The 26,829-nt window shown below is 51.0% G+C and overlaps 2 protein-coding genes across 10 annotated transcripts in view; one reads left to right on the forward strand and one right to left on the reverse strand.

The window, feature by feature from the left end:
* Positions 1-557, reverse strand: part of ZDHHC3 (zDHHC palmitoyltransferase 3) — a 46,478-nt gene extending 45,921 nt beyond the window's left edge. For 2 of the 6 annotated variants that reach the window (XM_081071587.1, XM_081071589.1), the window contains exon 1: positions 276-501. The gene's annotated coding sequence lies outside the window, so the exon portion shown is untranslated. Of the gene's footprint in view, positions 1-228 lie in introns of all 6 variants that reach the window. The other 4 variants (XM_081071591.1, XM_081071588.1, XM_081071592.1 and 1 more) reach the window with 4 other exon arrangements.
* On the forward strand, positions 533-25,340 carry EXOSC7 (exosome component 7). 4 transcript variants are annotated; one of them, XM_081071593.1, is made up of 8 exons: positions 533-640; positions 4,931-5,032; positions 5,326-5,420; positions 12,432-12,597; positions 16,768-16,838; positions 20,538-20,661; positions 21,910-22,065; positions 25,101-25,340. In XM_081071593.1, the coding sequence occupies exons 1-8, from the start codon at positions 584-586 to the stop codon at positions 25,203-25,205; spliced, it is 876 nt and encodes a 291-aa protein (XP_080927719.1). In that variant the 5' UTR covers positions 533-583; the 3' UTR covers positions 25,206-25,340. The 4 variants fall into 4 exon arrangements, with proteins under 4 accessions (XP_080927719.1, XP_080927720.1, XP_080927722.1 ...); XM_081071594.1 differs by lacking the exon at positions 533-640 and adding an exon at positions 822-1,295; XM_081071596.1 differs by lacking the exon at positions 533-640 and adding an exon at positions 822-1,106.
* Positions 25,341-26,829: the final 1,489 nt, after the last annotated feature.

The raw sequence follows: 26,829 nt of genomic DNA on the forward strand, positions 1-26,829 counted from the left end.
CCTCGGGGCCAGGAAGACGCAGGACCGGGCGGTGGGGGTGGGGAGGCCGAGACCCCCCGGGCTGTGGGGAGACAAGCGCCAAGTCCGCTTCCCCTCGCGCCGGTGTCGCGCGCTCTCTCGCACGCACACGACCTGCTACTTCCACTCCGGCTCTGAGCAATCGGCGCCGCGCGCCTCTCCCACCACGTCCTCCGGCCCCGGCCCCGGCCCCGGCCCCGCGCCGCTCACCTCACCCCCGCTTTTCCAACCAACTCCAGTTCCGCCTCCCAACTGACCGTGAAGTCGGAGGCAGTTCCCCAGTCCCAGGCCCCTAACGAGGCTCCCGCCGCGGCCGCCCCCTGCAGTCCTCGACCCGGGCCCCGGCCTCGGGCTGCAGCGATGGCTCCCCGGCACGAGGCCCCGCGGCTCCCGGGACTCTGCCAGACACGCGGCAGCGCGCAGGAGAAGCCCATCGAGCTCCCGGCAGTGGCAGCAGCGGCGGCTGCAGGAGCGGCCGCCGCGCAGGCTGATGACGCACAGGAGCGGGAGGCGGGGCCCGCGCGGGGGCGGCGCGGAGTGATGACGTCAGGGCCGGCTCGGCAGCATGGCGTCCGTGACGCTGAGCGAGGCGGAGAAGGTGTACATCGTGCACGGCATCCAGGTAGCTCCGGCCGCCACGTGTTCCCGGCCCTGCGGGTCGCGGCCGGCCCTCGTTCCCCGGAGGAGCCGCGCCGCGGCGGGTCTGGGTTTCCCTCGCGGTTAAACAGCCCTGCGGCGGCCAACAAGCCGGCGACGTGGGCGTGTGCGGGAGCGGGCGGCGAGCGTCCGCCCAGGACTGCGCGCTCGCGGCCTTCCGGTCCCCGAGGGCCCGACCCGGGCGGGGGGCGCTGCGCCCGGCCCCGGAGGCCTCGTCGCGGCCCAGGAGCGCGGCCCGGGCCCGCCCGCAGCCCTCGCGGCGGCCGCCGGCCTTTCCTCCCCTCGGCGCCGGGGTCTCGGCGACGGGAGGCACCGGCCCAAATCGCCTGACAAATAAAGGAAGCGTGTTTAGGAGGTGGCTCCGCGGGCAGGAGCACAGTGTCTGCTGTCTGCCGTCTCGCGTCGGGAGAACGAAGGCCCCCGAGGCCGCGGTAACCGTGCTGGGCTCCTCCGTGCTCAGCCGCCCTCGCCGGTTTGCCCCCGAGCCTGGGAGGTGGCGGCCGAGGAGGCCCGGGGCGTCCGTCCCGGTCACACACGGCCCCCAAAGCCCAGGCACACGCCTGTGCTGGCCCGCGAAGACCTGGCCGTCGTGTTTCCCTTTTCGCTTCTGGGCGATCGCGGTGAGCCCCGTCTCGCCCGGCGGGCCTTTCCCGTCGGTCCGCGATTCCTGTGTTGTTGCCAAGAGGGGGAAAGGCAGTGGGACGGCAGGCGTGTGTATCGGCGGGGCGCCGTGTGCAGCTCGCGGACGCCCACGGAGCCAGAGCCCAGCGGGGCCCGGGCGCTGAAGCCCCTGCCCCGCGGAGGGGACCACTCGCCGAGGGCCGCGTCACGGGCCCCTTCCGTGGGTGCTGGGGACTCAGTGCGGAACTCCTCCCACGGGGCTGCGCTCCAGGGGGAGCTCCCGTGCCAGAGTGGAAAGACCGAAGTGTCTTCTGTTTATTTGTTTGTATATAAAATTATGCTGAGCGCTGTGAAGGGGAAAAACAAAAACAAAAAAAAACCCCAAGAAACCTGCCTAGTCTGGGAGGCCAGGGGCGGCTAAGGAAATTGCTTGATCAAGAGTTAAGTAGGCTGGCGCCTTCCAGAAGGAAAGCATGGTGAGTCCACTCGCGCTGAGGGTACCGTGGAAGAGCAGGCGTGACCAGAAGCCTGATCCTAGGGATCTTAGCGGCTCGGCCACTCCCCCATCATGGATCTTGGAAGGTAATGCTGACCTGTCTGTCTGATACCCTTAAGGCCTAGCCAGTGTGCAGCACTTAGTAGGTACTCAGTGACATTAAACAGTAACGCAGGCCTTAAAGGGCAGGTGAGTTGGACAGTGTTTTCATGTTTTAAATCAAACCTCTCTCTCACCAGTCACCAGGACCACGGACACATTAGGGCCACAACTGTTAGTAAATGTTCAGCTCTGTGTATCACAGAGCCATGTAGACGAACCGACGAAATAAAACTCTTTGTGAGGATTGTTAATATTGGCCACAAATTTGCCATATTGGTGGAGGAGCCAAGCAGAATTTACACCATTTGAATCAAGGTCAGAATGCAGGTGAGGGAGCCTGCCATGGGCTCTCCTCTGACTCAGTTCTAAAATCATCTACCCTGTGGTTAAGTTGGTCACCGAGTGCCAGCAGTGCGCCGTAAGTCTAGCTGGAACCCTGCTCCTGCCCCCGTAGACCTAATCATTTTGTGTTTTACTTTTCACTTTTGGTCCTGTTTGGTTTTAGCTTCTGGCGCCCTTTCCCTCAGCCTTTGATTCCGTTACTATTTCAGGGATATTTTATCTTGGTTTGGTGGTGGTTAGAAGCAGTTGAAATTAACCTCACGATGTGCGTTGAGGATTCAGTTGCTAGTTATGTTAACCAACAAACTGGCTCAAGCCAAAATTGTACGTATGAGAAGGCTATAAGTGTTTCTCCAGGAATTCAAGGGCAGTTGGATCTTCAGGCTTTCCCTTGCCCATTTCTGCTGCTTTTTATGCCTTTGTTTTATTCTCATTGCTCTTCAGTTGGCTTTCTGTTTCTTGGGCCATGTGGTAGAGAGATTGTGGTTATCTCTCAGCTCTTGGGGTTACAGTTTCCCTGTATAAGAAACTAGCCCTTCTAGTTCAGTTCCAGACTCATCGATGGACAGAATCATTAGGCCCAAACATGGCCACTGGGGGATGAGGCCACTTGAGAGAGAGAGAGAGAGAGAGAGAGAGAGAGAGAGAGAGAGAGAGAGCGCGCGAGCAATTTGTGGACAGAAGAATGAATCATTTTATGTTCTGGCAGAAGATGGAACCCAATTCAGATAACTCAGGGGACTTTCATAACCACATGGGTGCATTTCAGGGAACCAAGAAGAGATGTGGAAGAGCCCAACGTCTAGTGACCACAGGGAGTAGCTACCACCTCTAGGCCAAAGGAGCCAAAAAGAAACAAAGAGTAAAAGAATATCTGTAGCAGGCTGCCCTTTATATAAGAAGGGGATATAAAAAATATTCGTGTATCTGCTCATTTGTGCAAAGGAAAAAGAGGAACCAGGTTACCTACCTGGTGTGGGTGGGAAAGGGGGAGGAAGAAGAGGGGACATGAAAATAGGGATAAGGGGGGGAGTGACATTCCTCTGAGCACACCTTTTCTGAAAGCTTTGACTCTTAGAGCTGTGGTGAAAGTCCACACATCCAAAAAGTAAATAAGTAATTAAAAGTAACGAGGTAATTAAAAGTAACGGTAGAAGTGAGTAACAGAGCCAGGGGGGTGGGGGGGTGCGAAGACAACTGGAAAACAATATTTTGCAGACAACTGGAAAACAATATTTTGCGTGGATAACATATGGCTAAAGACAAAAAGAACTCTACACAAATACTGTGCTCTATTAGTAAATTTGTTTCTCCCACGGGTATGGGTTAGCAATTCTGAAACTATGTTTATACTAATATTTAACAAGTATGTAAATACATTGTAGATAATGAGAGCCATGTTTCTCCCTGTCTGAGAAAGAAGTTATAAGTAAGAAAGGAGGAAGATTACAACCAAATATCAGTAGGAACACATGGCTTTTTAATAGATACATGGGCAGGTACAGATACAAATACAGGTATGTGTCTGTGTGGGTTAGTATATGTACATGTATTTTCTAACTTTATCTGCCGAGAAACTCTGGAAGCAGTGATACCCCAGCAGCAGTGAACCTACTTAGCACCAGAGTCTGGTTTTTCTCCAGTAAAAGTAACCAGGGCTCCTTGGAGAAGGGGCTGATCACAGGGCTGAGGCAGGGGAAATATAAGAGGCTGGAACATCTTTTGTTGTCGGAAAGTAAAGAGTGCTGAAAAAAGATGGGAGGCACGTTGAAAATGCAGGAATCCACCCAGAGGAGCTCCCAGTGGCCAAATCCAGAACACTTTGAGCAACAAGATAAATAATGGCAGTCAGTATTGGGTTATAACCACAGCATAAAAGAGATACCTATATCAGTTATACTGATATAAGTAAACAATTGAAGAAGTAAGCAGGGATAAGAGAGAAGCAGTACCTAGACCTCTCGGAAACCCATCTTCGGCATCAGGGGTCAGCAAACTTGTCCTGTAAAAGGCTAGATAGGGAAGTTTTGGGGCTTGCAGGTCATACGGTCTCTGTCACTACTCCATTCTGTCGTTGCGTGAAAGCAGCCATTAGTTACTTAAATGAATGGACATGTCTGTGTTCCAATAAGACGATTTACAAAAACAGGTGGCCCTGCAGGCCTGGGTTTGTTGACCCTGTTCTAGAGAATGTGTTTTAAAAGATATGAGCTAGTTGTTTTTAGCTGTTCACAAAGTACATCCTTTTGAGTTTGGGGGTCAGGAGGGGTACAGCTGAGATAGTTGTGCCCTGTGGCTCTGACAACACATACTTCTTGGTGCAATTTTGGAGTTGCAGATTTGGAAAGGGGCAGCTTATTGAGCCTCTTGTTGAGATTTTGTTTGCCTTGTATGCCTGCTCTGTCTAGTGGCATGTAGTATGGACTTTGCGTCCCAGGACACACGGGGGATGCATCTCGCTTTGCTCTCAGTAGCTGTGGGACCTTGGACAAGTTGCTTAACTTCTCTGAGTCTCCATTTTCTCATATGTAAAATAGTAATATTGTAACATCCAGAAGTGGGGATGATTCTCTAAGAGAAAAAGAGATGTTGTGCTGTATGTGTCTCTAGAGGAAGGACAAGGAGTGATCCATCCGCTTAGGAGTCCTTTGTTACCTTGGGATCACCGCCTTAGGATTGTGTTGTCGCACTTAGGAAGACCTCCGGGTGGATGGCCGTGGCTGTGAGGACTACCGGTGTGTGGAAGTGGAAACCGACGTGGTGTCCAACACCAGTGGGTCTGCCAGGGTCAAGCTGGTGAGTGCTGTGGCCACAGCCCGAGCCCATGGGAGGAATGGGTAGGGAACCCGCCACGGGCCCTTCCAGGCTTTCGGAGCACAGATTGTTCTGAGGGAAATCTAAAACCCAAGCCAAACTCTGGGAGAGGGTCTGTCTAGAGCTGAAGGACCCCTCATCTCCTTCAAGGGCCACTTTCCATGTCCCAGCGCTGCTCTTAAGAAAGTCTTCCTGGGGGGTGTGTCCGGGAGAGGAGGGAGGTGGTCGGGTGCCTGACTGCCGCCTGAGTGAGGACCCATTTTGCACGTTTCCAGGGTCACACGGACATCTTGGTGGGAGTGAAGGCCGAGATGGGGACACCGAAGCTGGAGAAACCAAATGAAGGTTACTTGGAGTTCTTTGTTGACTGGTCAGTACTATGTAGATGTTTTTAAAGAAAAATGATTTAAAAGCTGAAGATTGGAACGATTTATTAGATTCAGAGAATGAACCTCTGGTTTCTGGCTAAGCCTACTGTTATTTTGTATTTAATCGTCATTCATCCAGCGAGCAGGTATTTACTGGTATTTACTGAGTTGCTCCTGTGCCGGGCACGGGGTATGTGGAAGGAGGTGCTGGGTCAAGTTCTGTCCTTGTCGCTGGGCCTCATTTTCCCTGGCTGGAAAAGCAGGGTGTCTGCAGGCCGCCCAGCACATGGTGGTCATGAGAGTCCGAGGAGATGACGGGTTCATGGTGCTTTGACAAATACCAAACATGGATGATAAGGGTCATCTAAAATGCCCTGTTTCCCTTTCTGCTCTGTCTTTGCAGTAAACTTCTCATGACTTGCTTGGCAGAGCAAGGGCTAGAGCCAGCCAAGCAGCCTGTCAGGCTGAGGGAGCGGCTGCGAGGCAGGCACTGTGGGTGCTGGGAAAAGCTAAGACTCAGCAGTGTCTGCAGCCAGCCCGCCAGCCTCTGTGCTGGCCTGCTGCTCTGGCCCGCTGTGTGACCGACCTCGGGCTAGGTGGTCTCTCTAGGCCTACGCTTCTTTACCTAAAAGAGGGGGATAATAATACTGTTGTCATGATGAGGAAATGAAATATGATGATACAGAGAGCACCTAGTACAGCGATTGGCTCCCAGGGCTTTCAGTAAATGTTATTGCTCGCCCTTTTGTTACTTCCCTCTTCTAGGGGTTGGGGCTTTTTGTTGGGCTGCTGGCCTAGTCTCTCCTGTCTGTAATTCCACTTCTAGCCAGGTGGGGAAACAGGCCTTCTTGAGGTGGGTAAGGCTCTCTATGGGCTCATGCTAGGTGCAGGGATGTAATATTGACACTGTATTGGGGGTCCCCAAGACCACCCCACATTCAGAGATTTGCTGGGTTGACTCACACGACTTAGCATATGGTTCTACTCATGGCTAAGCTGTATTACAGCAACAAAAATGCAGCAACATGTGTGCGATGATTCTGCCCAAGAAAACCCATTAGAGACATAGCACCCAGGATATTTTGGGGGCTGGTCATATGAGCACCCTCTGCTTAACACACACCAAAATTCCAGACTCTTAGAAGGAAAGCACGTGTTGAGCATAAACCATTTTTCTGCAGAGACGCTCTAGGCACAGTGGACACAGTTTACTGTTGACAGGGAAGAGTCTGAGAGCCAGGTTCCAGAAGCCAGCGGAGAGCCAACCTTGTAAGCAAGCCCTTGTACAGATAGCCGCCTTGGGGCTGCTGGTTCAGCCCTTTTCTGCACAGATGCTAACCCACGTTTGTGAGCAAGTTACAGTCCTCCAGTCGTCCTTTCCAAACTTTTGTGAGGCAGATGAGTTCAGAGAGGGTGAGTGACCCTAGGTCACGTAGCTAGGTCATCCGACCGAGTCTTTGCTCTTTCGACTTCATGCAGCCTCCGGAGACCAGCTTTGGACGGTTATTGTGCTTCGAGGTCCCAGAACGTGTCTGCGTGCAGCCTTCTGGCCAGTTTTACTTCTAGCCCATTCCTGCCCCCTGCCCTGCCCCCCAGAGCAGTCTCATCTCCTGGTTCTGCTCAGCTGCTCTCACCCGTCTGAGCTGTGCAGTGGAGTTGGCCCATTCTTTCAGCTACTGTGTGTGGTCGTGACCTTGTCCAGCCTTCCAGCTTTCCTCCTCCTTTGCTCTTGGAGGAAGAAGAAGGTCTCTCCTGGCCTTGATCTGCCTAATTCAGTGCCATAAACAGTCACTGAGGAGCAGACCCCACGTGTGACGAACTGTAGTTTGGTTTCCTTTTCTTCCTCTTTGTTATCTTCTACCTCTTCTCTTTAGACAGACAAAACACAGTCACCGGGCACACCAGAGAGAGGGTGTTTGCACTCAGTGCTTGGTACAGCAGACACATGCCAGTCGCTTTATGACTGAACATGACTCCAGGTTTGCTTGCTGCTCTCATCCTTGTCTAGTCCCCCTTTAAAGGGAGGGTGGCTCTGGGGTGAGAGGAGCCTTTGAGCTCGCTGCCTCTTCCTAAGACCCAGCTTCTGGGAGTAAGCCTCTCTCTCCTGGCCGAGAGTGGCTGCCTGCTGCTCTCTTCCCCCCATTGTAAGGCTCAGGAGAACCCCAGCAGACCTAGACGCTCCAGTTCCCAGGTAGTTCTCCTGAGTCTCTTTCTCAAAATGGATAGTCTCAAGGTGGCAAACTGTAGCATGTTTAAGTAGCCCAGTTAATGTGTGATCCACCCAGAGGTAGAACTACCCTGAGAGATTCACAAAACCCCATTTTCCTATGGAGAAGGGACAGATTACCAAGCACCTCTGGCTGCCGCCTTTCCCAGAATCTCATTCGAGCCTGCAAAGGAGCAACTCTAAATCACACAGACAGACAAACCCCTCTGTTCCAGTCCAGCGACTGGGAACGGCTTCTGGGCACCTGTGGGTGTGCCCAGCGGTAAGGCTGCTGCCCCCACCCCTCCCCAGGTCCTGGTATCGGGCCTCTGCCGAGTGCTCAAGGCACTCGCCCATGCCCATCCGCAGGCTGAAATAGAGTTCTGACCCAGCGGGAGGAAAGTAATCGGAGGCAGGGGTTCCCTCCTGCCAGGCTGAGCCCAGCTTGACCTAACTATTTATCAGCCACTTCCAGGTTTCAATTATTTAAATTCCCAGAGGTAGAGAGGGCGCGGAAAACAAACTGCTTTTCTGCTAACTCATTCTACCTCGGTCTGTCTACTTGGAACAATACATGGAGTAGTGGTAGTAGTAGTAGACACTGCCTCCCACCCCAACATTTTCCCTGCATCATGGGAATGATGCCCCCTGGAAAGGCTGCCCTGTTGCACCCATTCCCCCCAGACCCGTGGAGGAGTAAAGACTTGGGGTTCCTGAGCTCTGCTCCAGAGATGCCTGGCAGCACTTTCACTAAACTGGGAGCAAACTCGGACCTTCTGACTTCTGTCTCATGTCTTTGGTTTGTGAGTCGTTGCCTGAGAATAGGCCATTTTAAATAAGCTTTGAAACTTGAGGAAAGATGCTTTCTGTCTAAAGCCCAGAGGAAAGTTAAGAATTGAACGAGCTGGTGTGTCACTCTGGGTTACCACTGGGTGGCGGCCCATCAAATTGCTTCTCACTTGTCTGACCACCATGTTGATGGGCTTAGGAACTGTGGTTTAGCTTCGCTTTTTAACTGGGAGAGTGGGGAGCACATGTTTCATTCATAGGCATTTCAGTAAGCCCAACGCTAGTCCCTTCCTTTTGGGACCTTAACTACTTTTCAATGAGATTACCTGTGTTTTTCACTAATACAGGCCTATAAGCTTTAAGCCCTGAATTGGTGGATGGAGCCACTTGGTCTCTGTTCCTACCTGCTTAGTGCTGCTTGAAGGGCACACTGTTCTTGGCTGAAGGGCGGGGGTGTGGGCAAAGCAGAGAGGCCACCTGCAGAAGCCACTTGAGGCTAGCTGTATTCTGAAAGCCGCCAGAGGTGATGAGATGACTCTCCCAGAAACTTCAAACAAGGGCTTAGATGACAGAATGTTCAAAATGTGCTACTGCCCCCATACGCATTTATGGGGACGCTTCTGCAGGCTCAGACACGAGCACGTGTGCAGAGGAATCGGGAGCAGGATGACTGCTGGAGGGGGAGGCCCCGAGCCGGACACCCACTGCCATCACTCTTCCTGCCATGGCCTGGCCTGACCTGGCTGGAAGTCTCCATGGATTTGCAGCCTAGATTGATTGTGAGGGAAACAACAATGGGCCTACTGTCTGAAGTCCTGTCGTAGGTAGACATGGCCTTGATCTCCACATACCCCAGTTACACCAGACAGAGATGTGCCAAGCAGGAGAGGGGAAGTGGAGGTGATGAGTCAGGAGGGGTGGAGAGCTGGCAGGGGCAGCATTCCCAGCATTTTTATTGGTGTATCCAGCTCAGTAAGCAATTTCCCAACAGCCCTGGAAGAGGGGCGAGGTCATACGTCATGAAGGATCTGAATTGGTTTGTGTTAACTGTAAATCCAAAAAAGCACTTGGTTTTATGCTGAAAAACCAAGTATATACTCACCTACTGACAGAATATATTGTGAAGCCTATGAGCAGGGGGCTAGGATTACCAACCTGTGTTCTCTCAACTTTACACCTAATAGAGAAGCTTTTTTTGTAGGACTCCCGGGGTTTGCATTTCTCGACTCCCACATTTGTGATCTAGTACCAAGGCTGAAGACCAGAGCCATTCTTCACTTTGAGGCCTACGACAGGCCCACGGGAAGCTCACCTGGCTGAGGTGAGGCTGCAGGTGTGCCAAAGTACACATCCGGGGGGCGTCCAGCAAAGCCCCGCAGAGAGGGCCAGGCTGCCTGGGTTAGACCCTTACTGTGACTCACTCACGTTGTCCCCACGATGGGCCAGCAATACTGCCTCCCTTGCAGGGAGGTGAGAGTTAAATGAGTTAACACGTGTAAAGTGCTCCCAGTGGAGTGTGGCACATGGCACACATTCCAAAAAGTTGTTCAAGTTTCTCTCCTTGTAAAATGAGAGACTTGGACCATCTCCCGTCTCACAGTGTCATTCTGAAGGCCACATCCCACCCGGGAGGTTTTTCTTTCATCAATGGAGGTTTTTTAAAAAGGTGAATTAAAATGCCTTTAGAAAAGGCCGGGAAGTTTTCCACAGTTGCCACCTCTCCCTATTAATTACATATGGCCTTTTGTTGAGACACCTGTAGTTCCCTGGCTGGGCCCTGCAGGCATTTGGTTTTTTGTCCTCTGGAAATGGCTTCTAAGGCCCTTTCCACGTCCACATTTCTACCCAACACTATCAGAAAGGGTCCTTGTGCTATGAGCACCCCTAGTAATGAGGTGGAACCTTCATTTTTCTTCTTCAGCCCTTCATCCTTTGGCAGAATACAGGGGCTCTGGCTTTTCTCATATTACAAAGTACTGCTCTCTAACCCCTACTCTGAACTACTTCCTTCTTTCCAGCCTCCTCCCTGGAGTTACTCCATTGCCAGGGCACCATCCAGACCTGAGAGCTTTCTATGGTCTCATCTGCTTCAACCTTCTTCTCTGCCTGGCTACCAGCTGTGCCGAAAGAATGACATGGTTAAAAAAGGAAAAAAAAAATCTTTTCAAATGGGAAAATTTTTCCACTTTAAATTAGCCCAGGGTCAAAAAAAAATCGATGGGTTGTGGTTTTATACGTAGATTAATTTAGCCAGCTGGACCAGGAAGTTCTGTAAACCATCCCTTTGGGCTGTGGAAGCATTAATGCATCATCCCCAGTAATCAGTCACACCCAGGAGGACGGGACCCTCTATAATTAGAAAAGGTAAACGTTTTAAGTATAAGCATCTCTGACTGGATTTGTCTACATAGAGATCTATATAGATGTGTTTTTAAACACTTAAAATATGGAATTTAATATTGATTGCTTAGTGTTTAAATTAGGAACAGGTTGTGTTTTGCTGGCTGTGCAAAATAAGCTTGGTCTCTGGTGACTTGTTTATTTCACCAGAAATGAGCTTTTTTTCATGGCTCCATGCCTGAGACTGGCAGAGGCAGGGAGGGACCAGTCAGGTTGCTGTGGCGGTAATGAAGTTTCTCCTGGGGATTTTAAGTTGGGGTTCTGGGGGCTTGTGGTGGTAAGGGAAGACTATATGATTAGAGAAACAAAGTTATTATGTAACAATACACTCTGATTGTTTTAGGATTCATTAGAATGGACTAGACAAAAGGGACATTTAAATACATTAAGTGAGATTTCTTTTAGCATTTCACAATTAGGGTGGGCACAGCCTTGAGCCTTCACACAGATTTTGCTTTGTGGGCTCCCCCCCCCCCCCCCCCCCCCCCCCGTCTGCCTGTGGCCTCACCAGCTTCTGCTCACCCTCAAGTTTGAGGTCTCCGGAAACCCTCAACACTGACTGAGATCCTCCCTAACTCCTGCTCCCACTCCTGCTGTGCTGACGTTGGGTCTGCACCCGCCTTGCATGGTCTCCAGGTCTCTAGTCCCCAGTGTGGGGCTGAGTACCTCCCAGATGGGTGAGTGGATGGGCAGATGGGCCTGCGAACAGAAAGCTTCAATAAGTGGTTTTGTAGAGACCCTACTGAAGCAATTGGTTTCTTACCTTGCTGGGCCTTTTTCATTATAATAAAATGATTACTTATCTCACAGACATATTAAGGGTTTGTTTTTGTAAAGCCAAAACCCTCAAAAATTTCCTGTTAAACACTTGAGTAGCACTTAAGAGTGGCAAATGTTGATGCCTCTTTATTCTTTGTTGAGGTAATTGGGCATAAGATTCAAGAGGCCAAAATGGAAAAGGTTTTCTCTTGAGCAATAGCAAATAAAGTGAAAGGGAGAACCTGATGTTTCATTAGCCAGCAGTTTGTCTCTCCTGTTTCATTTTCCTGCTTTTCAGTATAGTGATAATGTAGCGTTAATGACAGCTCTGGCGTACTATCATGCATGCCTTCTAGAGGATTCTAACAAGGTCATTGTGCTTCACATTATGGCTTTTCTTTTGAGAATATCATCCTGTATTCGAAAACTGTAAAAACTAGGGATGGCGTATGTAATGTAACCCCTCTGTAAGCTAGACTCTGTGGTTCTCTGGGCTTCCCGGCTGCCTGGGCCCGCCAGAGAGGAGTGTTTCTTATCCTATCCAGGTAAGAGAGTGAATTATTGCTGGCCCCTGTTCCCTTTACCATTGCTCTCTGTTCTGTGGATAAAGATGGCTTCTGTCACGAGTCAGGAAGGACTCCTGTCACACACACTGACAAATCCAGGGCCGGGTGCGGTCAGGCTCATTCTGTGTCTGGACGCTGGAACAGTGGCCAATGCCGTGCTTTCCTCATTTCAGTGACTTTCCTCAGAGGGCCGGCTCTTCCAGCCTCCCACAGGGCAACCGGAATAAAGCCTTGCTCCTTTGCTCTTTGCATTTGAGAAGACTCACCAGCTCTTCTGTCGCCCTTCTGTGTAGTTCAGCCAATGCGACCCCTGAATTTGAAGGTCGAGGAGGCGATGACCTTGGCACGGAGATCGCTAACACGCTGTCGCGGATATTCAGCAACAAGAGCAGCGTGGACCTGCAGGCCCTCTGCATCAGCCCTGGAGAGCACTGCTGGGCTCTCTACGTGGACGTGCTGGTGAGTGTCACACGGCTGTACTGGCCGCCGCCGCCTTCGCTGAGACCACCTGGCCTGTCCTCCCAGTGCCTTTTCCCTCCTCAGGTGGATCCTTTCAACTTCCAGGGTGAGATTAGTTGGGAAAAGATTGGTCTCCTGTGATCGTTCTCTTGTTAAATACAGCATGTGTATAGTAGCATGTGTATAAAACCACCCTGCACTGCCAGTCATGTCATGGAAGTACCTAAAATTATCCAGAGGTTGTCAGGGAGGAGACGCTGTCTCGATGGCGCCAGACAGAGTTTGGGCAGAAGCTGGACAACTGGGCACATTTGTCTATGTGGAATGCCGATGAGTTCTTTATGTGCATCTTCATTTAACCCTTACAAACGTTTTGCAAGTGGACAGTTATTTTCCCCAGGAATAAGTAAGGCAACTAAGGCACAGAGAGGTCAAGTAACTAGCCCAGGAAGTCTCAGCTTAACAGACACATTTACTTGAAATCTACTACAGTCAGGTTATCCACTTATTTCCGGTATTGTCTTTTTCTCTTGGGTTATTTTATGAGTAGGAATTTAAGTTCATGGAAACTTTACTCTTCACGCTTCATAGTTCTTTAGTGGCTTTGGTGTTTGCCAAGTGGGTAACTGTGAGGATTCTGTCACAGTGCCATTGTGCAGGTGACCTTTGGTGGGGAGATCGGTCACAAGGCTGCCTTACGATGGGCCCTGGGAGTGGTGACGAGGACCAGGATGTGGTCTGCGGCTTTGGGCGTGGGAAGGAAAGGGGCTGTGGACGCCGCCTCAGCACCTGGCAGCGGCTGTACATGGTGCCCGAGGCGCTGAGCCCGGGTGTCTGAGAACAGTGAGGGGAGACGCAGGAGGAGCGGGATTTTTGTGAGGAGACATCCTTTCTTGGTGGGCTGTACTTCCTAGGGGTAGGTTTGGGGGGGTGGCCTTATGAAAGGGCTCCTGGACCCAGTTCCAACTTGGGGGTGGGGGTCCCCCACACTAACAAACAGTTCTTGGGCAGCAGCTGGTGTCTGAGAATTCAGCTCCGTTCTGACACTGTCTCCAGGGAGGTAGCATCAGATCCCACAGGTGAAGGGTTCAGTTACAGGACTGCCCCCCACCCCAGGCTGTTACCTCTGCTTCTGACCGACTGGCGACAGGTCAGAGGGTCCATGATTGCCACCTAGAGTTTGATTAATTTGCCAGAGCGGCTCACAGAAGTCAGAAACATTTTACTTGCTAGGTCACCGGTTTGTATAAACGGATGTAACTCAGGAACAGCCAGGTGGGAGAATGTGTAGGGTGAGGTTGTGGGAAGGGCCGTGGAGCTTCCACCCTCAGAGCAGGCCACCCACCCCGCGCCTCCACGTGTTCACCAGCCCGGAAGCTCTCCAAAGCCTGTCCTTTTGGGTTTTTATGGAGGCTTCAGTACACAGTCATGATGGATTAAATCACTGGCCATTTGCAGTTGATTCAACCTCCAGCCCCTCTCCCTTCCCGGAGGTCAGGCAGTGCGCTGAAAGTTCCAACCCTCTAGTCACATGATTGGTTCTCGGCAATTGGTCCCTGTCCTTAGGTGGGGTCCAGAAGTCACCTCGATAACATAGCAGAAGACACCGTTATCACTCTCCTCACGAGGCAATTCCAGGGGTTTTAGGAGCTTGGTACCAGAACCGGGGCCAAGACCAAATATACATTTCTTATTATGCATCACAGTATTACACTTTGTGAAAAGAAACCCCTCGTTCCCAGAAGGCTAACAAAGTAAGCTGTGCTGTTCCCCTAAGAGAAGCATTCTAGGATTTGTGCATCTGATGGGCAGGTGTGTTTGTGAGCAAACCTGTCTCCGCCTTCTGCTCCTGCCCCAGCTTTGTTACAAGGAGGGACTTTCTCCCCCAAGAGGGTGGCACCTGCGACCTTCTCTGGGACCCCAGCCCAGGCTCTCTGTCGCCCTGGACGTCCTGCATCTCCCGCTGTCCCCCCAGCTCATCTGGGCTTATTCTGACAGCCCGGTCGGCCTGCTTTGAGCCTCCACAGCCCACCCCCTCTTCCCTCTGCTTCTTGGCTCTAGCACTGTGTTTAGCAGAAAGGCTCTTGCTAGGCTGGGCCTGCTTGGCAGCAGGAGAGAAAGGGAGAGTCTGTGAGCACCTGTTACGTGCCAAGGATGCTAATGACATGATCTCAGGTAACCCTCCTGGCCGCCCGAGGGAGAAGTCTGCTTTACTGAGGGGGAGACTAACGCTCAGAGGACAGCAAATGGCAGAGGAGAGTGTCAGACCCATGCTGCCCCACCTGGACTCCCCGTCGTGGGGTGCTTGTGAGGGGCCTGGCCAGGCAGCCTGAGGCCCAGAGTGGGCACACCATTTGCCCCCTGTGGAGGACGGCAGCCCCCTCAGCAAATAAGCTAGAATGTTAAAAATCAGAGTTGGTGTCTGGCCCTAACAGAGCACAGTGCAGGACAGTAGAATGAGCACTGGGATGGCATTCAGGCTGCTTTGCTACGAATGCCTCTATCCTCACCTGTCAAGGAAGTGCTCTCCAGGGCCCTCTCCAGCGTGGAGGCCCCACAACTGCTAACACAGATACCAGCATTTATCTAGCACTTTCTTTGCATAAAGCAGAGATAGCAGAATATAAAACAGTGGTCTTCAGCTCTGGCTGATCACCAGTCCCGCCTAGAGACTGGAGTGAAATGCACACTCCAGGGCCTCCCCCTACATTTGTAGTAAGCTCCCCAGTGCTTCTGAAGCACAGCCAGTGTTAGGAACCGCTGCTCGCAACGATGAGGATGGGGAGTTGGCAGCAGGCACCTTCCGTCTGCGAGGACAGCTGGAAAATGGAAGAGCAGCTCAGTGTTCATTTAAAACACCTCCTAGTGCCTACTATGTGCCAGACACACTTCTAGGAGCCTCACACTCATTCACCCTGCATAAACTCTGTGGTTTTCCCCTCCACGAGGCACAGAAGTTCAGTGCCACTCACTGTCACTCTGCTAAGTGGCGAAGGTGACTGAAATGCAGACAGTCTGACTCGGGAGTCTGGCCGGAGCCCTTTGCTGTGCAGCAGACAAATCTGCCCCAGGTCAGGGAAAGCTAGTCTAGCTGCCGGACGCATGAGCTGCAGTCATAAAGCCAGGTGGTCATGTAGGCCGGGGGATCATATTTTAATAAGCAGTAATTATTCAGGGCTGTAGGAAAGGTAGTGTCTGCATGTGAGGTTTGCTTGGAAAGCATAAATAAAGGTGGGAGTTAGCTTTACACTGGGCGTGAATGAGACGGGCCAGGTACAATTGTGACTCGTAGCTGAATTTGGAAGGCCCACGCCTAGGGCCTTCCGTAAGGAATCGCCAAGCTCCTTCTTCATGGCAGAGCTTGTGCTGTGAAGAACACTGACACTGGGGATACAGGAATGAGCCAGCCCGACAGGGTCCAGCCCTCAGATGAAGAGGAGACAGACTCTGAGCAAAAACACGGCAACACACGATTTTTCTTTCTGCATGGGACTTCCTCTCCTTCCTTCCTTGGTAGAGCCCAGTTGGCTTTATTCCATAAACTCAGGCCAAGGCTTCTCTAAAACCAGGACAGAAGGATGTGTCATCTTCCACTTAATAATGCTCTACCCTTCCCTGCTGAATGAGCACACATAAGTGCAGGCAGCGCTTCTGCTCTTGGGCAAAAACTTGTATGAGAGACCTTAGTAGTTAGTACACTTAATGTAGAACGTGGTAATGGCGTGCGGTAATAAACGTGAACCTGGTAGCAGCTGCAGCATCAGTGGCCCCCCGTTTTTACCTGTTTGGAGGCCGGGCATATGCTGGCAAAGATGAGAGTAATGCTGGTAACTGGGAGCTGTCAGGGCAAACTGAAGGTGATCGCGTCCTCTTCAGTGCAGGCCTGGCTGGCTGCAGCGCCTGTTAGAGGAGAGTCCCTACAAGCTGAGGCCTGAGTGGTGGTGCCTCAGCCAGGGCCAAGGTGACCTTGCACGGGTGGCCCATGAAAGCACAGCCATGACAAGGCCGTGAACACGCCGTGTCACTGAGCCAGGAGAGCAGCCACGCATTCTTATCTTTATTTATACTCGGTCAGAATTTCTTAGGAACCAGTGTCCTTTAACTGTGATAATACTTAAGTAAGACATGACGCTTGCTTTTTCTTTCCTCCTCACTCCCTGTCTCCCTTAGCTGCTGGAATGTGGTGGAAATTTGTTTGATGCCATCTCCATTGCTGTGAAGGCTGCTCTCTTCAATACAAGGTAAGTCTCCCTGGAGCAGTCCCTGGGGCCTGTGGAGAACCTGAGCAGACGCGTTTGATGGAACAGTGAGGAAATTTCTCCTGAAGCTCATAGGCGAAGATAACAAGGGATTTTACCATTAAACATAGTGGTATTTAATGGTAAGCTCCAGAAAACAGAGATTTCCCAAGTTAAAACTAAATATATGCATGTATTTCTGTATTTATTTTTGTATTGTTCTTTCCCCTCCCCCTTTTTCCTCCCCCCCACCCCCAAGTCATTGTTTCTCAGTCTAGTTGTATAGGACACAGCTCCCTGGCCCGTGCTGGTATTATGAGCCTTGTGCTCCCCTGGCTGAGGCAGTTGGTCGCCTGTTGGCTGCTCACAGCAGCTCATGGCTGCTCTCGCCAGCTGCCGGCTGCTCATGATGGCTGTCAGCCGCTCATGGCAGCACACGGTAGCCCACAGCAGCACACAGCAGCTCACACCGACCTCTGGCTGTTCACGGAAGCCCAGCTCCAGGGAGAGCCAGTGTTCACAATCTTAGCTGTAGAGGGCGCAGCTCGCTGGCCCAGGTGGGAATTGAACCCACGACCTCAGCGTTAGGAGCACAGTGCTCCAACCACCTGAGCCACCAGGCTGGCCCCTGTATTGTTATTTTTATAAGTAAACAGGTACCATGTAGAAAAATATTAAAACACTATAGAGTAGCAAAAAGAGTAGAAACCAACTACAGGTCAACTGTCCCAATCCTGTTACTGGATAAAGCTCCATGGGGGCAGGGTTTTCCTGTTTTGCACTCTGCTGTACCCCCAGCACCATGGACAGTGCCTGACACATAGTAGGTGCTCACATAGTCTCTGACTGGACAGTGAATGTTCTGAAAGCAGGGTAGCAACCTGCCCTCTGCTTTATGTCAAGAGCAGGAAATGCGTAGGCCTCTGGTTCAGCTTTCCAGACAGGCTGTGTAGCAAGGGACAGGGCCCTAAACGGTGTTAGACTTGACATTTTCTCTGTTTGATGCTATAGACTTTCCCCCCCTCTGTGCACCAGCTCCTCTGAGGAAAGTTTGGAAAGTATGTGGGTGGGGTGTTCGTTCCACTAGAGAGCTTACATGGCAGTAGTGGGGGCCCTGGGGCATTAGGAAGTGAGGGTGGGGGCTTCTCGGATGTAGCCTGAGGGTTCGCTGGGTAAGTGAGCAGAGAGATTCAAGGCATGTTCATCGCAGCTTTGTAGTGGTGACAGCTTGGAAAAGACCTGGTGTCCCAACGTAGGGGACTGGCACCTACACAGCCGTATACATAGAGGTTTGTTCACGTGGAAAAGTAGCCACTGAATACAGTCCTTTCATCCTCTTGTTGGTTGTTTTGTTGTATTTTACTTTTGGTAATTCTTATATTTACTATGTCTGGAAATAATATATATCACATGATGGTCGTTGTGATTATTTTTCCAGTGTTTATATTATGAGCAATTTAACATTTATCTGTAGTTTAGAGTTTTTCTATGGTGAATTTAGACTATCTCTAATTTAAAACAAAAACAAAATTAAATAAATTTAGGTCAGAAATGACAAGATGGAATATTTGCTGATAGTGCATACTGTGGAGTCCCCATCCCTGGCTGTGCCACTGCACTCTTGGCTCAGACAGTCAAGGGGTGGGCCTGGCACTCGTGTCCACTGTGGGGGTTTGAGCAGCAGATGCCAGCCCCATCAGACTGGGCTTGGGCACCATTGAAAAAGAAAGAAAGTTGCCATCTGTTGTACCTCAGGCCTGTCTGCCAGCTGGTTTCCATGGGCACCGGGGCAAAAAGAGAGAGTAGAAGCAGATGAGGCTGGTTAGCTGGGGGAGGTGTTGGGCCAACTATGCAGCGGGCTGGCGAAACGCAGCTGCTCAGGTGGGGGGCACACCTGTCACGGGCGCAGCCCTTGTCTCCCCAGAATGGGAACCGGCAGCGAGGAGTGGTGACTGTGCGAGGCCCTGGGACCCCTGGAGTGTGGAGAGACCTTTTGTAGTCAGGCCCCTTTAGAAGGATAGAGGGCATTCTCTAGCAGATAGTCCCTAGTGCTTCTCCCGAACCACGTTGTGGCCAAAGGGTTGGGAAGGGGCGTGTGTGTGTGCACCGTGCGCTTATGCTTTAACATACAAAAATTCAAACTGATTTATCCAAATAGGATATTACTTAGTACTTCCACCCTGGGGGCTTCAGCCAGGGTGGGCCCTAGCAGGACTCCTTGGTCCCTGTGGACAATCTTTGGCTGAAACTCATCCGCTCTGGATGATGGCTTGTGTAGGGATGGCCAGCAGGGCTCTTTCATCGGACGCTTTTGTTAGAGGCACAAGGAAAAGCACTACCACTGTTTCTGTTACACACCACCGCCGCCTTCCCGGCTCCTCCACCCCAGGCTGGAATGAACTGACTACTTTCCAGCACCCAGCTTCAGAAACAGAATATGACCAGTCCCCAAAGCCCTCCCTCCCTGTACCCCATGCCGTCACTACACCCACTGAGGATAACCACTGTCCTAAAACAGGTTGGTTTGGTCCTGTTGTAAATGCAATCACAGTGTCTTCTTTTGTGTCCGCCTCATTTGCTGAACATTAGGTTGAGACAGCCGCCTGGTGACCTTGAGTCACAGTTTGCTTTTTGCTGTCTGCTGTTCCCTTGTGGGATTATGCCTTCGTTTATCCATCCACTGCTCATGCGCGTCATCTGTCTCCAGCAGGGATGACCCCAAGTAGTGACGGATGTCATTTTTGTACGTGTCTTTGGGCACACATTTACTGTCTCTGTTGGATGGGGTGAAAGTGCTGGGTCACAGGGTATGGCTGTGTTTAGTTTTAGTAGATACCACTGCAAAATAGTTCTCCAAGTGCTTTTGGTAAGTGATACTCCCACCAGCGGTGTGTCAGTGTTCTGGGTTGCTCCTATCCCTGCCAACCCTTGTCTTTTCAATATTAGCCTTTCCGGTGAATGTGTCTTGGTATCACATTATAGTTTCAACTTGCATTTCCCTGGTGAATATTTAAGTTGAGGACCTTTCTGTGGTTTACTGGTCACACGAGCAGCCTCTTTTATGAAGTCCCTGTTCAAGTCTTTTGCCTATTTTTCTATTGGGTTGTCTGTCTTTCTCTTATGTTTAGCAGGAATTCTTTGTGTAATATGTCGGTGTATACACACACATGCACGTGTACATTTGCAAATATTTTCTCCGCTCTAGATTATCTTTTAGTTTCTAAGTGAAGTCTTTTGACAAAGTACATAATCTTAGTACACATTGTGTTTGTGTATGTGTGCGCGCGCACGCATATTTCTGTATGTTTCAATTACAATATAACTGAATCTATCATTTTTTCCCCTTTATTGTCAGCACTTTGTGTCCTGTTCATGAAATCTTTGTCTAATCTCATAAAGATGTTCTTAGTTTTTCTTCTAACAGCTTTATTGTTTTATTTCTAACCTTTACACCTGCAGTCTGTTTGGTACGGATTTTTACTCATGGTGTGAGGTAGGGATGGATCCAGATTCATTTGACCAAGGATCGTTGTTTAGAAGACCTCCTTTCCTCACTGCACTGCAGGGTCGCCCGTGTACTTTTGACAGGAACGATAGACAGTACAGGCATAGCACGACTTCATATTGTGAGACACAGGGATTATGACTCCCATTCTCAATCTCAAGAAAAAGTGGGAATTATAATTGTGCTCCTGCTTCCAGGATACCAAGAGTTCGTGTCTTGGTGGATGAAGAGGGGTCGAAGGACATCGAACTCTCTGACGACCCTTATGACTGCATCCGGCTCAGTGTGGAGAATGTCCCCTGCATCGTCACCCTGTGCAAGGTATAAGCTTGTATCTGATGGCGTCTGTCTTCCCTGTGGGTCTCCTTCAACCCCGACTCGTTCGGGGTACTTCATTGGTTGAAAAGTTATAGTTTCACAAACCATATAGAAGTAGTTTGATTACATTAGAAACCAATAGTTTGGTTATATTAGAAATCACTGCTGTGAGCAGCTCTTTTTTTTCTTGTTCGTGTTTTGTTTTGTTTTGTTTTTTAATTTAACTGGGCATCCTGTGTTTTTATTTGCTAAATCGGGCAACCGTAGTTTGAGGGTATCCGGCAGGTTCCTCCGTGTTATGTCCTCAGTCTTTGGTCTTAGCTTTATCTTTCTGAGCAGTCATTAACTGTCTCTTTCTTTTGTTCTTAATTGAAAGATATGGTGGAGTCCCGGGAGCACACGGGTGGGTTCATAGTCATAACAGCCAGAGTTTGTTAGCTCCTTCTACATACTGGGCATTTCACCGGAACACCCTGCAGGCATATTTCCTTTAACTCCCTCAGCTCGATGGGGTCTAGGCTGGTTGTGTAGTGATAGGCTGGTTGAAAGGTAAGCCCCAGTGTCCTCATATGTGAAATGAGGGGATGGGAGCAGCTCCTGGGTGTGTAATAGGTCACGTGTGGTTCTCACATTCGCTCCAGGCCTGTGGAGCCTGACATCTGGCTGCTGACGCCCATGTGTAACCGGCATTGCCCAAGCTGTGCATAGAGCCCCGTGTGGGGTGAGATTGTCACTGAGTCCACGCAGGATTCATTATATAAAGAGAAGACTGAATGGGTCAGGTTTAATTCCATGAAAATCACTTCATAAACCTGGGCTATGGTGCAGTGTTGGCACTGGCCAAAGCCACCTGCACTGGACTGATTGTTGGGCATGTCCCTTAGCATGGACCCTCTTGATTTCATCTTTGTCATTAGTGAAACATCCACGTGGCGTCATGTGAATTTCTGCCTGTGCCCCTCTGTTGGAAACCCTCGGTGGCCTCTGACTTGGATGGTGTCTGAATTATACTTCTAAGCCCCCCACCGCATAGTTTTGTTTCATGCTTCTGTTACACAGCTCACACAGTGTCCTGCAATAGAATGGTTGAACATTGCTTCCAGTACTTTCCACGTAAGCAGAATATAAAATCTTGGTCCTGAGTGGGCAGTGCGGGTTCTTTGCTGGCACTGATGTTCCCTCCAGGAGGCTGTCAGGAGGGGGTCTGGGGTGAGCGTTGCCCACCTGTGTGCTCTGCTGCCCTCACTGCAGATTGGCTACCGGCACGTGGTGGACGCCACTCTGCAGGAGGAGGCTTGCTCCTTGGCCAGCTTGCTGGTGTCCGTGACCAGCAAGGGAGTCGTGACATGCATGAGGAAAGTGGGAAAGGGCAGCCTGGAGCCAGAGAGCATCTTCGAGATGATGGAGGTAAGGCTCTGTTCTGAGGCAGGTGCGGGGCCTGGCTGGGAGTGCCTGCGGCTCCCTGCCCCCTGGGTCGCACCATGGAATTCTCCGTTTGCACCCTTGACCCCAGACGTGAAGCTTGGAGAACAGCTGGTGTGAGCCGGAGGTCTGCTGTCTTAGCCAAGAGGGGTTGGGGAGCGGGGGGCTTCTGATTGGGAGGTAAGGAACCTGCCAGAAACAGTTGCTTGTCTTCTCCCTCTCTGATCCCAAGTTTCTATGTTTCTAAATGGAGTATTGGACTGATAATGTAGAGTCACTTGTAACTCCTAAGTCCCGAGCTTTTGTGCTTTGATTAGGGAATTGAATTCCTGGCTGACTGCTTCCTGTCCCTGGAGGAAGTGAGCAAAGGTGGAGCCAGGGGGCTGAAGGATGACAGTCTGCCATTCGCTGTGGGTCTAGAAGTGTTTAAGTGGAGATGAGTAGGAATGGTGGGGAATCCCCTGACTGCCTGAGGGGTAGCTTGCTCCCCTCAGGTCTCCTCACCCCGTCTGGCAGCAACAAGCACCATCTGGGCTCTTTCCTGCTGCTCTGCACTGATTGGATGACATGTCTGTCTTCCTCCTGGGCCCAGAAGTCCCTCTGAGGCGGGGCCACGTCCTGCTCAGCTGTGTCTTCCTAGACCTTCCTCTCCCCATGTCCACCGTGACTGTCCAGAAGTCTCTGAGGTCTTGCAGACAGACTGACTGCCTGACGGAATTGCCAGGAACGGAGCGAGCCGGACCCCGGTGTTTTTGTCTCAGGGAACCACTGTATCACAACACATGCCCAGAGGTCACTGCTTCACAACAAGCAAGGTTCCCGTCTACACTCTTCCTTCATTCCTAGAAACTGACTTTCACTGGCGACTCTGAGCACCTGATGTCTGTTTTCTCTTTTTATCATCTTACTTGAAAGCAAAAATAGGTGGTGTATGTAGTGTCGAGGGTGTAAGCATGGGCTCGGAAGACATACGGCCCAGGCTGCAAATCCGGCTCTGGGCCACAGTTCCCTCGTCTTCCAAATGGGGCTCATACAGTCGTCGTCCCTGGCGCTGAGCGTGTGGTGAGGGGTGAGGGTTAGCGGGAAGCAGGGCTCACAGTGTCTGACAGCGTAAGTTCTCCGTCAGTGTCAGTCTCGCTCGTGGGCTCCCTTAAGCCCTGAGCTCAGGGGTCTCCAGCTGTGCTTGGCAGCAGCTGTTCTTTGGGTTGGTCGGTAAACTGGTTAATCTTTTTAAGCAAAAGCACATAAAATGCTTTATAAGTTCTACCAAAGGCCTGTCTATACACGTGGCTCTCAAATCTTGTTTTAGAGGGAACCACCCCCCCACCCAGGAGAATTTGATGAGAATCCCAGGACCTAAACTACCGTAAAAACAGTAAACATGGTAGCTAACATTTATGGTGTGCTTACTGTGTTTTTAGTGCTTTAGATGTACCATGTCACTTAACCCTCAGCTGTCCTGTGACGTAGCTATTGTCATTATCCTTATTTACAGGCGAGGAAATTGAGGCAGGTAGAAGATAAGTAGCTTGCCTGCAGGTCTCAGCTCCTGGATGCTGGCGCTGGGATTCGGGCCCAGGCCGTGTGTCTTCAGAGTCCCCACTCGCAGCCGCTGCACTGGCTTGTCCTTATAAGTCCGGTCGGCTCTGGCTGTGTGGCCGGATGAGAGAAGCAGAGGTCTGTCCAGTGGGTGGAGCGTCATCCTCCCCTGGGGCTCGGGCAATGAGGTCTGCAGACCCTGCTCAGGGGACATAGCCTGTGGCCTCGTCTCGCCGGTTGTCTCACACAGGGCGCAGCAATCCAGACACGCCTCTCGTGGTGAGGCTGGAACCTCGGGGCTGTGCAGGCTGCCACCCCCAGCCCCTGCTGTCTCTTTCCTGCACGTCTAGGTGCAGACCTATCTACCTCATCTCCTCTTCTGTCTCCTCGCCTTCATTTATGTGAAGAATCAGTACCCCGATTTGATCGACTTGAACTTTTTTTCTTTCTCTAATGTTACGATAAAAATCTTTCCAAAGTCACCTTGGAGCTTAACCCTGATTTTGCGTTTCACAGGACTGACCACTTCCCAGCCCTGAGACTGACATCTTCTTTTCATACAAGTTTTCAGTCACACTTGGAGTCTCATCCATGTCAGAGGGGCCCAGGGAGAAGGCCCTCAGCTCTGGGGAGCAGAACTTGTAGCTGGGAGGATGGGGTGGGGGTCTCAGCCTGGGTATCTTTCTCCCTAACTGTGTTGAGAAGAGAACGAATGGCGCAATTGAATTCAACCTGCTATGGAAACATGGAAGACTTGATGAGGTGGAGACGTGCAGTTGGTTCATCGTATTCTTAAAATGATTCATGAGCCCGGCGACAGATCACAGTTTCACAAAGAAAGATTTTTATATGTTAGGGTTGTTTTCCTACGTGCTGTGTAGAGGCTAATTAGGAAATCTGGTTTGCAGACCTCTTGACATGTCTTGATTCCAACATTCATGCCTTTAGCATCTCTGCACAGCAGGAACACCAAAGATCTGATCCAGGTATTGACTTGAGTCCCATCTGAGCAATTCTGCGTGGAGATTTGCTGGCAGGTGAATTAGAAATTGCTTGTTAAGACGAACCTGCAGCACCATCTGTTCCTTCCTCAGGCAGTCTCTGGGTGCTCTGTGGTCTCCCTGTGCCTTCGTACAGTTCTGTGGCACTTGGCTACAACCAAGTCCAGATTTGGTTGACAGTTTTGCTGCTGTTGTAATGGCCACAGGAATGCTAAGCGTGAGCCAATAGCTGGGGCAGTCTTTGCTGCTCGCTGCCAGGGGTCTGCATGTGTTTTCTTTCTTTTTTTTAGCATGGAGGTTTTTCCAGAATGTAGCTGTTATGTTGTTGGGATATGTGTGGTTTTTTGGTATCGATTTGTCTGATTGTGGAGCAGATGAACTATGTGCAGTATTAGAATGGCCAGCTGGCAGAAAGGGCAGCTTGTCCTGGCCAGAGGATGCCTCACATATGCCCTGTCCCACCCCTTCTCTGTCCCACAGACTGGCAAGCGAGTGGGCAAGGTGCTGCACAGCTCCCTGCAGACCGTCCTGCACAAGGAAGAGAGCCTGGGGCCCAAGAGGCAGAAAGTCGGGTTCCTGGGGTGACACGCACATCACCCCAACGGTGGGGCTCAGGTCTCACTTTCCCTTTTAAGCTGAAGTTTGTATTTATTTTTCTGAAGTGTTATGAATTAAAGGCAGCATTTGTACGTGTAAAATTAAAGTCTATTTTCTGGTCTGGTTTGGTGTGCCTTGAGTTCTTCAGCTGCAAGCCAAGACGCCATTCGGTGACCCTGGGGAGAGGCTGGCCTTGTCTCCTCAGGTCCAGACATCTGCTCCAGGGCGGGGGGCGGGGGGATCTGGTCATGGACCTTCCCACGGAGACTCATTTATCTCGTGCTGCAGGAGTTCAAAACAACAACAAGCACGTTGGAATGGGGACCAACCAGAAAAATGGTTTAAAGGAAATGCTTATGATACGTTTTTTGTGAATTTTTTTTTCTGTTGAGCTTTCAATGTAAGAATTATACACACACACACACACACACACAGAGATTCATTTCTCTGTACTTGGGTGCTTCTAGGGAGGAGAAGGGAGGACACACTCTGCCCGGGTACACACCCAGGGCTTCTGGCTGGCTGCTGAGCCTTCCCAAGTCCTAGGGAAGCCCAGTTCTTGCTTCCTGCCCTCCAAGACATCCAGGCCAAGCTCCCTAGGGCCACTTTGGTCCTTAGCCAACCTTTCTTTTCATTGTTTTGAAATTGCTTTGTGTTTTCTAACCACTCCCTGGTGTTTTGTAAGATTTTCTTGTTTTGCCAACGTTAAGAAGGCTGCTTCACAGATGTTGTCATTGGATTCCTCAGCCTGCCTCAGACTCTGGGGACACAGAAGGCCATCCTCGATGGCCCCCAGAAAGCTCTTCCCAGCAGCCTGTGTTCTGCTGAGAGTGCAGGCTGTTGCAATTCCGTCTGTTCCTGGGTTGAGCAGCGTTTGTTTTTCTCCAGGGGCTCTGATACTCCCTCATCAATCATAAAGGACCCTGGGGAAGGAGCTGCTTTATGAGGGAGAGTATTTTAGCTGTGGCATTTGCTCTCTGCATTACAGTTAGACAAACAGGGTAAGGAGTTAGGAATTTATTGCCTAATGGAAAGAACACAATGGGAGCTGAAGACCCTGCAAACTGGTTCCAGAGGTCCTGGCATGGGCACCTCTTCCCGGCATTGCCAGGTCCATCCTTGTGCAGAGAAGCAGCTGCCTAGGCCTGGCCTTGGGGCTGCTGCCCTGCTGAGAACAGAGCCTGGGTTTTCAGCAGTTTTCAGTGTTTTCCCAGTGGTTCTTCCTACAGGTGCCATGACTGCTCCTGACGACAACACAGAAACCAGCCTGTTGCTCCTCCCTGTCCCTGGTTGACTGCCTGTCATGGAACACCGACGGTGGTCAAGGCGCAACTCGAGTTTGAATCAAGTTTAGAAGCCTTGGGTCTTAATGATTTCAGACATCAGACAGATGACACACAGGTGAGACGTGGCCAGGCCAGTTGTATGTATGACAGCTTCCCAACTAGGCTGGCTGGCTAAGCAGTTACAGGGAGCTAGAGGAAGGAGAGGGCTGGGATAGCGGCTGTCTCTGCCTCCCCATACCTTTCCCTCACGGCTACCCCTCCCTGGAAAGGGTGTACATCACAAATGAAACAAAACTTCAAACGAGCAACGTCTCTCCAAGAGGCAT

Source organism: Rhinolophus hipposideros (genome assembly GCF_964194185.1).
Source record: "Rhinolophus hipposideros genome assembly, chromosome: 14".
Taxonomy (NCBI): domain Eukaryota; kingdom Metazoa; phylum Chordata; class Mammalia; order Chiroptera; family Rhinolophidae; genus Rhinolophus; species Rhinolophus hipposideros.

Excerpts from the sequence above, each read along its gene's own strand:
- EXOSC7 (XM_081071593.1), top strand. The coding sequence starts at position 584 with ATGGCGTCCGTGACGCTGAGCGAGGCGGAGAAGGTGTACATCGTGCAC. Across the intron at positions 5,033-5,325 it reads GGTCTGCCAGGGTCAAGCTG|GGTCACACGGACATCTTGGT; the intron begins GTGAGTGCTGTG and ends GCACGTTTCCAG. Across the intron at positions 16,839-20,537 it reads GCTGCTCTCTTCAATACAAG|GATACCAAGAGTTCGTGTCT; the intron begins GTAAGTCTCCCT and ends TCCTGCTTCCAG.